This window comes from Microcebus murinus, chromosome 21 (genome assembly GCF_040939455.1).
Source record: "Microcebus murinus isolate Inina chromosome 21, M.murinus_Inina_mat1.0, whole genome shotgun sequence".
NCBI lineage: Eukaryota > Metazoa > Chordata > Mammalia > Primates > Cheirogaleidae > Microcebus > Microcebus murinus.
Genome location: NC_134124.1, coordinates 12,791,204 through 12,804,567, shown reverse-complemented (window position 1 = coordinate 12,804,567; position 13,364 = coordinate 12,791,204). Strand labels below are relative to the sequence as shown.

At 39.7% G+C, this 13,364-nt stretch overlaps 1 protein-coding gene across 1 annotated transcript in view; it reads left to right on the top strand.

The window, feature by feature from the left end:
- The first annotated feature begins 510 nt into the window (after nt 1-510).
- Nucleotides 511-13,364, top strand: part of LARS1 (leucyl-tRNA synthetase 1) — a 57,981-nt gene continuing 45,127 nt past the window's right edge. Inside the window, exons 1-4 of the mRNA XM_012774166.2 lie at nt 511-699; nt 9,938-10,056; nt 11,327-11,414; nt 11,821-11,901. Coding sequence (XP_012629620.2) covers nt 694-699; nt 9,938-10,056; nt 11,327-11,414; nt 11,821-11,901 — 294 coding nt within the window. The 5' untranslated portion in view covers nt 511-693. The remainder of the gene's footprint in view (nt 700-9,937; nt 10,057-11,326; nt 11,415-11,820; nt 11,902-13,364) is intronic.

The window sequence follows — 13,364 nt, the reverse complement described above, 5'->3', positions numbered from 1 at the left end:
ATTTTAATGAAAACTTAAATTGTGATATATGGCTAGTGACTACCGCATTGGACACTTTAGCCTTGGAGACTGGTCCTGGGACCAGGTAGAAGGTTTTCAGTTCTTCCCTTAAAAATGGAGAATGTTAATAAATCGTTATAAAATGTCTAAATGCTGGACTGTTGAATGCCACCGACGATAATAAATATTTGTGTGTAGGGACAAGCAATAATTAGCACCTCAGTCACCAAACAACAATTAACTTCGTGTCCCGGCATCCAGAAAACCAGCCAGCTCCACAGGGTGAAAAGGTTGAAGGTCAGGGAACTCCCCGCGAACCAGGATGCACTTACGGCATTCTGCGACCCTGAACTGCATCATGGGCTTTGTAGTTCAGCGTGCCGGGGGTCTCCTCTCAGTGGGCCCACCGAGTAGACTTCCGGCGTCCCATTGTCCTCTGGGAACTGTAGTTAATAGGCGCCTGCTGGGCGCAAGCTCTCGTACACTAGGAACTACAATTCCCGGCAGGCAACTAGAAGTGCCCGGCTGTAGTTAGTTGTGAGCCGGGAGATTGCCTCAGCAGTTGTGAAGCGTGCGCTTTCGTGTCGCGGGAGGCCGGCTTCTTCAAGAGGGAGGGGAAAGGTTGTAACCACTCCTTTGAGGGGGGTCGCCGGGGTCACTGTCGTTTATTTGTGGAGTCGGCTGGGCGGTGCCATGGCGGTGAGTTTGGGCGGGAAGAGTGTCCGCTGGGCTGGGCGCTTTATTCGGGTTGGCTCGCTTTTGGGGCTTCCCATGTGCTGCTAGTCGCCGTCCTTAAGGGAAAAATCCTTTTCTAAAGGAGAAGGACTCCCCCAAACCCCCACACATTTAAGGGGTGGCCATCATTGAGAATTTGCTTTTTCATGCTAGCTGATGATCCAGGAACTGATGTGTTTAACTTTATAGATTATTTGAACGTCATTTTTATTATTTCACTGAAGATTCTAAAACCGACGTAGGGGGAGAGGAGTATGTAACATGCATGTCTCCTTTCAGAAGAAAATAGAGCGCCTCTCCGTAAAACAGACAAAAATCTCTCCATGGGGTTTATGTATGTGTGTGTGCTACATGCTAAAACACACGGTAGAATATTATGTCAGGTGCTGATAAGTGCTGTGGAAACAAATGGAGCAGGGAATGGGGGTGGGTGGGAGTACAGTTGCAATTTTAAAAAGGATGGTCAAGCAAGTCTTTGCTAAGAAGGTGGCACAAAGGAAGTATGGGAGCAAGCCATGCAACTATATGGAGGAAGAGATTTCCAGGCAGAAGGACCAGTGTGAGTGAAAAGCAAGGAGGGTTGTATGGCTAAAGGACAGTGATCTAAGAGAGATAGGTGTGTGTGTGTGTATTGAGGGGAGGGACGTTGGTGGTGGTCAGTGGATGGGTAGGGTAAGGCCTTGTCGGTTACTGGAAGAACTTTGATATTAACTGTGGAAGCCATTGGTATGTTTTGCATAGATAAGTGACAGGACCCAGACTTGATTGTTTAAAAATTATGACTCCGGGCCGGTGGCTCACACCTGTAATCCTAGCACTCTGGGAGGCCGAGGCGGGTGGATTGCTCAAGGTCAGGAGTTCGAAACCAGCCTGAGCAAGAGTGAGATCCCGTCTCTACTAAAAATGGAAAGAAATTAATTGGCCAACTAAAATATATAGAAAAAATTAGCCAGGCATGGTGGTACATGACTGTAGTCCCAGCTACTTGGGAGGCTGAGGCAGCAGGATTGCTTGAGCTCAGGAGTTTGAGGTTGCAGTGAGCTAGGCTGAGGCCACGGCACTCGCTCTAGCCTGGGCAACAAAGTGAGACTCTGTCTCAAAAAAAAAAAATTATGACTCTGGCTGCTGCTCTGTTGGGGGAGGGGTAATTACAGGTGAAAGGGGATAGATCAGTAAGAGTTCTGAATAATCAGTTGAGAGAGGATGGGGAACTTGGGCCATGGTAGAAGTCATGGAGGTGATGACAAGTGATTGGATTCTGAATATATTCTGAAGGTAGAGCCAATAAGATTTGCTGATGGATTGGATGTTGATGATTTGGAAAGCTGTGGGAGGAGCAGGATTTGGTTGGGGCAGATGTGGGATCAGAGGTTCTGTATTTGTACATGTTAAGTTTGAGATGCCTGTTAGATATTTCAGGTGGATCTCTGCAAATTTGGAGATTAGAGGTGAGATTGGGTCTAGAGGGAAATGTTGATGATATTTAAAGCCATGGGGCTGGGTGAAGTTACTGAGGTATATATTGGGTATATATAGGTTGGCTATACAAAAAGATCCAAAAACTGTGAGGAAAAGTATCCAGTGAAGGCAACTGAATGGGAAGTACTAGTGAGAGAGGAAGGCACTTAGGAAAATGTGGTATCCTGGAAACCAGATAAAGGAAGTGTTTCAAGGAAGAGAGTGTTAAGAGCTATTTGTTGATCAAAGTAATAAATGAAGACTGAGAATTGACTATTGGGTTTAGGAACATGAAGGTCATTTCCACTGTTACTCAGGAGTGATGGGCAAAAGCCTGCCTAAAGAGTGATTTCAATAAAGAATGGGAAGAGAGGTACTGGAGATAATGAGTAGGGACAACTTTTGAGGAATTTTGCTATAAAGGAGAGCAGGAGAATGGGGTAGTAAATAAAGGTCAAAAGAGGGCTTTAAAAAATGGGAGAAATTACACAGTGCTTGTGTGTTCATAGGAATTATTCTGTAGAAAGGGAAGATTGCTGCAGAAAAGAGGCACAATTGCTGGAGTGATGTTCTTTTTTTTTTTGAGACAGAGTCTCACTTTGTTGCCCAGGTTAGAGTGAGTGCCGTGGTATCAGCCTAGCTCACAGCAACCTCAAACTCCTGGGCTCAAGCAATCCTTCTGTCTCAGCCTCTCGAGTAGCTGGGACTACAGGCATGCGCCACCATGCCCGGCTAATTTTTTGTATATATATTAGTTGGCCAATTAATTTCTTTCTATTTATAGTAGAGACTGGGGTCTCACTCTTGCTCAGGCTGGTTTCGAACTCCTGACCTTGAGCAATCCGCCCGCCTCAGCCTCCCGGAGTGCTAGGATTACAGGCGTGAGCCACCGCGCTGGCCTGGAGTGATGTTCTTGAATACAACAGAGTGGATGGGATCCAGTGCATCAGTAGAGGAGTTAAACAGGACCACACTCATCTGAAGTAACAGGAAAGAAGACAGAGTATATGGGTACAGATGTGACGAGGGAGCTTGTAGAAGTTTGCTGTTCACTCCTGTTTTCTCAGTGAAATAGGAAGCAGGATGGTCAGCTAAGAGTAAGGGTTGGACAAAAGGTGTTGGAGGCTTAAGGAGAGAGGAGAAGGTATGAAACAATTGTGTAGGATAGTCCTGTCAATAGGACTTTCTGTGGTGATGGAAGTGTTCTGTGTTGGTACTACTTTGGCAGCCACTAGCCACACGTAGCTTTTGAATGTTTGAAATGTGGCTAGTGCAACTGAAGGGCTGAATTTTTATCATAACTTTAATTAATTCAAAATTAAATAGCCATATGTGGCCAGTACTACTGTATCGGACAGTATGCACATTAAAGTTTAAGGAAGACTGGTCTAGGAGAAGGAAAGACTAAGTTGAGTTTCAGAAATTGGTAGTATTGCTTGCTGTCACTTGAGGTTAGTGGTCATGAATTTAAATTGAGACTGGTTAGCATGGTGTAGTGTTTTTTTCCTGCCACTTTCAGCTGCTTAGGTGAAAGAGCAGAGAGAGTAGATAGAAGGTTGGAGTTTTTCCAGGTAAGAATGATGAAGTAAGAGCAGGTCAGGACCAAGGAGTGATTATACAGATGGACTTAAGGTAGGCGAGTATAGACATGGCACAGGGTAGAGTGGAGGGCTAAGGATTAGTGAATAAGCATCAGGATCATTAGGCCCCAGTAGGATTGAAGAATTATTAGAGTTGGAATTCTTGAAGAGTCATCTGTGTATTACATTAAAATCTTGTGAAATGATCTGTTTAGCTATTGAAATTGCCAAAATGATGAGAGAGGTAGTGGAGAGAGTGACCATGAACAAGGAACTAAAAAATCTCAAGGAAAGAGAGTGTAAGGCAGGAATTATTATCTCCATTTTACACTGAGAGAAGCTGATCCTACAAGGTCAAGTATCCTTAAGTGAAAAGCAATATAATTTGTATTTATATAGCATCTGACAACTCACAAGAGACTCTTTTTTTTTTTTTTTTTTTTTCACAAGAGACTCTTGTGTGCAGAACATAGACTGGAACAATTGAGAGGGACTGAAAACCTGCGTAGAACCTATCTAGGATTCTATAGCTAGTAAGTGGTGGAGCCAGGATATGGGCAAAATACCAAAAGAAAGGAAAAATAGGAGTCAGAAGATGAAGGTGTTTGTCCAACTCCACCATTTGTTGGCTTGGTCTCTGAACTTCAGATTGATCTCCTTGTAAATGGTAATTGCTTCTCTGCTCACTTCTTAGGATTGTTGTTACAAGTGAATAAGTTAATGTTTATAAAAGTGCTTTAAGAACTGCATAATGGTATGAATATATGAAAAGGTTTTGTTATCTAGTTCAGTGGCTGTTTACTGTGGGTGATTTTGCCCCCAGGGGATATTTGGCAGTGTCTAGGAACACTTTGGATTGTCACAACTGGGAGAGTGCTACTAGCATCTAGTGGGTAGAAGCCAGGGATGCTTCTAAACATCCTACAGTGCACAGGACAAATAATTATTTGGCCCAAAATGTCAGCAGTGCCAAAGTTTAGGAACTCTAGTTAAATAACCTTTTTTTCTTTCTAAAAGAAGTAATAAATAGGCTGGGCATGTTGGCTCACAGCTGTAATCATAGCACTCTGGGAGGCTGAGACAGGAGGATTGCTTGAGTTCAGGAATACGTACCAGCCTGAGCAAGACTCTGTCTCTACAAAAAATAGAAAAATTAACTGGACATGGTGGCACACACCTATAGTCCCAGCTACTCAAGAGACTGAGGAAGGAGGATTGCTTGAGCCCAGGAGTTTGAGGTCGCAGTGAGCTGTTATGATGCCAGCGTACTCTAGCCAGGGTGATAGAGTGAGACTCTATCTAAAAAACAAACAAACAAAAACAAAACAAAAAACAAAACAAAACAAAGGAAAGGAAAAGAAAGAAATAATAAATAACCTTTTATTAACCAATGAAGAAGTTGAAGCTGAGATTGATCAAGTAACTTGCTCAAGGTTATGCAACAAGTTGGTGGTGGGGCCAATATCAGATTTCATTACAGTAAACCTTTGAGGTTTTGAGGAACTAGTTTTTCTGAGAAGCAGAAAACTTAAAAAAAGAGCTTTTGTGTGTTTAGCATGCTCAGCATGATGAAAAGAAACACATAGTTCTGAGTAAGTTGTAAAGACTTGGTTTCATGTTCTTTTTTAAAGTGGGTAATGTCATTTTAAAGCAAAAAGTATTTGTCATATAACTTCTGTGCCAATGGCATTGTATTTGGTGCTGAGGTGACTATAAAAGATCTAAAAGTTTCTGCCTGTGGGGAGTTTGCAGCCCAACTGGGTAAATGTCTTAGGGATCATTTGGTTGAATGCAATGGAAGTCAACTCAAGTAGGTTTAAGTAAAGAGGAATTTAGTAATGGAATTTAGTAAATTTAGTAATTTAGTAATGGAATATCATATGACCCATGACTGTAGGGTAGGGGGTACAAAACTAGGTTTCATGAGGCTCTAGATACTTTTGCCTTTGTGGCCCTTTCCTCTGTAAAAATTATATTTTACAACTCATTGGTATAAAGACATACTGTATATTAAAATTTTTCTTTGGCCTCCAAGTTTATTTTTTTCTTTCAATTTTACAAAAACCAAGACATTTTTGTGAAACCCCTAAAAGTACTGTGGGCCCTAAGCACTGTGCCTGCTGTAACTATTGCATAAGTCAGCCATTAGGAGTTGTACAGGATGTTTTAAGGGCTAGACGGAAGTCACTTAACTTTTTTTTGCCCAAAACCTCTTTGCTAGAACCCAATCATATCTACAATCTAACTGTGAATTCATGTGGAGATGGAGAAGAGTGTGCTTAACTGCATTTGCTGCACTACCCTGAATACATTTGGCTTCTATTACTGAGTTAGAAAGGGGAAGTTGTATATGCTGTTGCTGCCATAGTTATTTTAAAATGGTAGTCCTTATATATTAGCATTGAAAACAGAGTTTATATCATATACTGGAATAGAGAGACTGGAGGCAGGGTTACCTATTTTTTTTTTTTTTTTTGAGACAGAGTCTTGCTTTGTTGTCCAGGCTAGAGTGAGTGCCGTGGCGTCAGTCTAGCTCACAGCAACCTCAAACTCCTGGGCTCAAGCGATCCTACTGCCTCAGCCTCCCGAGTAGCTGGGACTACAGGCATGTGCCACCATGCCCGGCTAATTTTATATATATATCAGTTGGCCAATTAATTTCTTTCTATTTATAGTAGAGACGGGGTCTTGCTCTTGCTCAGGCTGGTTTTGAACTCCTCGACCTTGAGCAATCCGCCCGCCTCGGCCTCCCAGAGAGCTAGGATTACAGGCTTGAGCCACCGGCGCCCGGCCCAGGGTTACCTATTAAGGAGAGGTTTTGCAGTAAGAAGGGGCAAAGGAGGTGATAGTCTAAATGAAGGTGGTTGGTAGCAGGAATGGGAAGGAGTGAACAGATGCAGGGGCTTATTTGTTCCTTAAAAGGAAATAACATTATGCAACCATACTTTTTTTAAATGTAAACTTAAGAGTCCAGATTTCTTACCACCTTGATTCAAATATACAGCCCAGTTCCTAGTTCATGTTACTTCTTTTTTTGAGACAGAGTCTCACTGTGTTGCCCAGGCTAGAGTGAGTGCCATGGTATCAGCCTAGCTCACAGCAACCTCAAACTTCTGAGCTCAAGCAATCCTGCCTCAGCCTCCCAAGTAGCTGGGACTACAGGCATGCACCACCATGCCCGGCTAATTTTTTCTATATATATGCTAGTTGGCCAATTAATTTCTTTCTATTTATAGTAGAGAAGGGGTCTCGCTCTTGCTCAGGCTGGTTTTGAACTCCTGACCTAGAGTAGTCCACCTGCCTCGGCCTCCCAGAGTGCTAGGATTACAGGCGTGAGCCACCGTGCCCGGCCCGTTATTTACTTCTTTATTAAAATGTTTAAATATTCAACAAATATTTATTGAGGGCCTACTCTAAGGTAGACATTGAAGGTATAATGAAAAAAGACAGAGTCCCCACCATGAACAAACTTACAGTCTGGTGGGAGAAACAGATACTGACATCACTGTGTGATTAGTACCATGATAGGGGAAATATGGGTGTGTAGGGACATACTAAGAGGGGCATCTCATGAATTCTTGAGGAGTCAAAATGGGTGACTATCTGAAACCTGAAAGATGAGATAGCTGGGCAAAGAGATTGGTGGGGTGTAAGAGCAGAGTGAATAGCTTGAATGAAGGCTCAAAGGTGAGAGAGGGAGCTTGGCACATTTGGGAAAATGCAGGTGGTTTAATAGGCCTAGAATGGTAGTAGAGGAATGGAGGGGAGGGAAGAAAGGAGTGGTCTGGCAGAGATGAGACAAGAAAGGCCTTGAATGGCAGGTTTAAGAGTATGGACTTGATATCCTGAGAGCAGTAGGGAGCCTCTGAAAGGGGATTGACTTGGTCAAATTTGTGTGTGTGTGTGGTTTTTTTTTTTTTTTTGCTGAGGATAACTTTAATAGGGCAGGGGTTGACTCTTTGGATCCTCAGGTTAAGGTCAAAGAGGGAGGACATCACATCTCCCAGTTGCTGGGGGAAGAGGCAAACCTCTTCCAAGAGTGAGACTGCTTGCTAGAGAAAAGGGGCAGTGATTCCACTCCTGTGGCCTCTGAGCCATTGGCATTATCCTCATTCTGAGGTGGCTGGGAGTGTGCTTGTCAGATCATCTCCCTTGCTAGGTTCTGGGACCTCCAGCTTTCCTGGGGGATACACAATGTTGGGGTGTACCCACATCTACAAATTGGGCTCAAAACCTGGACTGTGTTCATCAGCATTGGCTTCTTTTCTGGGAATTTCAGTGGATCACCAATTCAGAGTTTGTATCTGGTAAGGTTCTGCTCTGCTACAGGCAAGTGTGTTGTGGTGAAGGCCAGAAAGGACTTGTTACCTGTGTCCCAGTCCTGCAATCCTGGGACCTGGCCATGGAGCCTGTCTCAGAAGTTGATATGTTTTTTTTTGTTTTGTTTTGTTTTTTATTATTATGACTAAATTATCCTTAGAGAAGAAGTTGATATGTTGAAGTTTCAGGTCCACCTTTAGCAAGAGGAGAGAGACTGGCACAGGGTGGGAGAGTTGGAAGAGACTAAGGAGATTTGTGTTTTAATATGATTTCCACTGACAGTAATTATGATCTGGTCAGGATTTATAGAAACAAAAACTTGTTACTTTTATTTTCCTTTGGTTCTTAAAATAACTTATATCCATGACTTTTTCATATTACAGAGTTCTTTCTCATTTCCCCTCTGCTTTTGTGGTGAGGTTCTTCCTTAATACATCATTTTAACTCCTCCTTGTAAGCTGGCACTTCATTTTTTCTTGCTTCCCCTTCTCTTCTCTCTTACACCTATCTTGCCTAAAAAATAAAAAGGAATAGTAAACCATTTTTTGATTTAAAATACAGAAAAGTAAAAATAGTCAAAAAGTTGACAGATTTATGGTAGATTTGTACTGAATCTTATCTAATTTTAACACAATTATTTTTATTAATATGTAAGTTGATTTAAGACAGTTATTGGAGAAATAGTGATGAGTTTGTGTTTTTTTGATTGCACAGAATTCCTCTTGGCATAATACTTCAAATCTGTGTAACCATTTAAAAAGTAGGTAGTATCTTTGAGCACCTCACTAAAAAAATAGCTAAAACTAAGAATGCAGCATATCTGTGAAGTGAATGGAAAACATTTTAAAAATTGTTGGGTAGGTAGAGGGGTAGATGATTAAAGGAGACTGAGATCCAAAGATTAGGTACAAGGTGATGTGGATACTTGTCTAGTAGGTTGAAGAAATATGAATGGAACCTAGGTATTTTCTCATTTGAAAATGCTACAGAATCTGGAAAGGTTAGCATATAAGAAGGGAAAGTATCTAATTTCAGTTCAGATAATTTTATACCAGAAAATAAAATTGTAGAAACTAATATTAATTTTTCAAAACAGAATTAGCTTTGTTTGTATCTGGTCCATTGGTATCCTAACTTTCACTCCTGCCTGTTGTGTAAGTGCTGTGTTCCACTGCTATTAGCAGTTAATTCTTTTTCACATAAAGTAACAAACTGAGAATTCAGCTCTAACCCTTCTTTTCCAAAGATATAGTTATCCTGCATGCTCTTTTCTTCCACTTTCATCCAGGGGTGGCTTAAGGGGTGATGGGAATGTTGCCAGGTAGGTCCAATATACTAGAGACTTGCTTGTCTTTTTCTGTGTCATGTTAATTTCACATTAATCTGTTAACCATTTTGGAGGGAAGTTCTTTATCAATGTCCTTGAAAAAACACACATAGATCACTAATGCTGCCTTAATGTCTACCCTTTGGTCCTCTGTTCTCCTTTGGTGGACATGATTATAGCTTGACTAGTAGGCGCTGATCCATACTATACTTTTCTAAATATTCATATATTTTAACTAAATGGGAACATTTGATGATAGTGTTACATTGTAGTATCTAATTTTAAAAATGTATTTCTAAGTATTTTATGTATTTAAGTAAATTTTCAACCATTCCTTTGATGTTTGAAGTAGATGGGTTATGATAACCCTAATTTTTAATCTTGCTGATTTAAATTTCAAGATAACCGTGGAAGAATCTATCAGTGAGCATCTCAGTTCTGTGTGAACCCAATTCTTTTTTAAAGGAAGCCTGCTGAAGTGTAGAGTGGATTATTCTATATCTTTTGTGTCTAATAGGAAAGAAAAGGAACAGCTAAAGTGGACTTTTTGAAGAAAATTGAGAAAGAAATCCAACAGAAATGGGATACTGAGAAAGTGTTTGAAGTCAATGCATCTAATTTAGAGAAGCAGACCAGGTGAGTAATAGTTTGTGAAGTTCTGCACATTGTGTTTCTGAAACCATTGGCTTTAATAGCACAGAAACTGCTCAGTGGAACACATAAGTCAGTTTGTATGTATAATTTCTGAAACAGACTGAATGAGGTGACTTCCACTTTCTACATTCAAATTCGGATCTTTTCTGTTTTTGAAATAGGGTCTTGCACTATTGCCCATGCTGTAGTGCAGTGATGAGAACATAGCTTACTGTAGCCTCAAACTCCTGGGCTCAAGTGATCCTGCTGCCTCAGCCTCCCAAGTAGCTGGAACTACAGGCATGTGCTACCATGCCTGGCTAAATATTTAAATTTTTTGTAGAGATGGTCTTACTGTGTTGTCCAGGCTAGTCTTGAACTCCTAGCCTCAAGTAATCCTCCTGCCTCAGCTTCCCAAATTGCTGGGATTACAGACATGAGCCACTGTACCTGTCCTAAATTTTTAATTTTATTTTTTTGAGATGGGATCTTGCTGCGTTTCCTAGGCTGGAGTGAGTGGTGTGATCACAACTTACTGCAGTCTCCAACTTCTGGGTTCAAGAGATCCTTCTGGTTAGCCTTCTGAGTAGCTAGGACTACATGTGTGCACCACCATGGCTTGCCTAATTTTTTCTTTGTTGGATCTTTTTTTCTATGGAATTCTTATTTTTTTTTTGAGACAGAGTTGCTATGTTGCCTGGGCTAGCGTGCTGTGGCGTTAGCCTAGCTCACAGCAACCTTAAACTCCTGGCTTCAAGCCATCCTCCTCCCTTAGCCTCCCGAATAGCTGGGACTATAGGCATGTGCCACCATGCCCAGCTGGTTTTTTTTTTTTTTTTCCTGTTTTAGTTGCCCATCTAATTTCTTTCTATTTCTAGTATAGACGGGGGTCTCACTCTTGCTAAGGCTGGTCTCGAACTCCTGACCTCAAGCCATACTCTTGCCTTGGCCTCCCTGAGTGCTGGGATTATAGGCATGACCCACTATGCCCGGCTTACTCAAGTATTTTAGCTTAAGTTAAACCTCTAGTATTTGCTACAAGGATATTTATTTCATAACAGCCACCTATCAATGTCTTATTCTTTCTGAATCAAAAGTAAGTTTTAATTTGAGAGAGCTTTTAATTTCTGGATTTATAAATTTGCTTTTAAATGTATTTTAAATATCTAAAATTTAAACAAGTTATATCAGACATTCTCTGCTCTACCCTTGTTGTCAAAGGAACTTAACATTTTCTTTTCTGTACTTTCTTTTTCACGTAATTGTTTTACAGTAAAGGCAAGTACTTTGTAACCTTCCCTTATCCATATATGAATGGGCGCCTTCATCTGGGACACACATTTTCTTTATCCAAATGTGAGGTAAAACTTCTATGTTTACTATGATGGGCTGGGGGATCTTTAATAAATATTGTTCTGAAAAAAATTGTATCTGTAGAATTTATTTCCTGTTAAGGGAACTTAGAATTCCTTACTGTAAAGCATAATTTTTATATTTAAGTAATTTGATTTTTATATTTAATTTTCATATGCTGTGTGTATATGTGTGCAGGGGCCCGTGCATGTATGCATGTTCAAAAGTAATTCCTAGGTTGGTGAAAAGAGGAGAAAAAAAGGACAGTGCACGAGAATTTTGTAATGACTAAAATCTAGCTGGTGTTCTAAAGGAAAATGTAAAGATAAAAACTAATACTTTTTGTGAAAAGTCAGCATTTTGTGTTTGTCTAGCATTTAAATTTGTGATTTAAATTTAATGTTCTTTCTATAGTTTGCAGTAGGGTACCAGCGATTGAAAGGAAAAAGTTGTCTGTTTCCCTTTGGCTTGCACTGTACTGGAATGCCTATTAAGGTAAAATTGCTTATAGGATTGGTTTCTACTCTTTTACCTTAGAGCAAATAGTAATAGCCAATTTAAGAGCTTAAAATAGGATTTTCAAATACTGCTATGTTACATTAAAGTTTGTGAAATGAGTTGAATTTATTATAGTGAAAATTAATTAAAAAAAGAAACATTTGAAGAAGTGCTTAAATAAAGAGCATCCATTATGGTCTAAGTGTTTATTAAGTAATTTTTACCTTATGTATTCATGTCTATTTTAGAGTTAGGTAATAACTAATTGTATTTTATTAACAAGTAAAATACACAGCTGTTTGTGCCTTTGTGACATATATAGAATATTGGCATAGAATAGTTTTATCACATTTTGGTCATTTTTACAAAAATCTTCATTTTTCCATAAATTTATATTAGAAATAATTCTCAATGAAGAATGGGCCAAAAAACTAGAGTTGAAAGGATTCCCTAAATGTAATAGGATTAGGAAATTTAACTCCCTTTTCTTTTTATTCTCCAACCTTTTATTTTGAAAAATATCAGTCCTACTGAAAAGGTGAAAGGATCTTATAATGAACACCCATATACCCTCCACCTGTATTACCAAGTATTAACATTTGCCACGATTGCTTTAGTTCTGTCTTAACACTGTATACATGAGCACGTGCTTGCTTTTCTCTCTTCTTTGTGAACGTCTTGAAAGTAAGTTGCAGGTATCATGACACGTCACCCCTTAATACTTCAGCATGTTATCTCCTGAGAACAAGGGCATTCTTTTGCATCATTGAAATCCCTTTATCCCCTCCAAGAAATTTAGCATTGATGTCATATTACCATCTTTATCTAATCTAGTCAAATTTCTATAGTCCCAAAATGTCCTGACTGTTTTTTACTTTTTATTTTGTGGAATGCACATTGTATTTAGTTATCTATCATTTATCTTCAGTATCTTTTAGTTGTTTGTCATGATGGTATTGATATTTTTGAAGAGTCTAAGCTAGTTATTTTGTGGAATATCCTCTCATATCAGTTTTCTGGTCATTTCTTCATGATCAGATTTGGGCTAAATATTTTGACAAGAATACTTCATTGATGAAGTGTAAACTTCCCGTTGTATCACATCAAAAAGTGGATAATGTCATTTTGTCCCATTTTAGTGATTTATGTAATCTCTGCCAGATTTCTTCTTCACACTGGTGACTTTTTCCCTTTGTAATTAAAAAGTAATCTATGAGATAATACTTTGAGAGCCTTTGAATATCCGTTTCTCAATCAGCCAGTGGTTTTAGCATCCTATAGTGATCCTTGCCTGTTTTAATTGTATTAGTGGTTACAAAAAGATGACTTTCTGGTAGTATCATTCTTCCCTCATTTATTAACTGAAATGCTTCTGTATAGAAGAGCCCCCTCTTTTAAAAAAATTTTCAATTCTATGTTTGTATTTTTCTTATAACTTTAACACTGTCTACTTGGTGTCA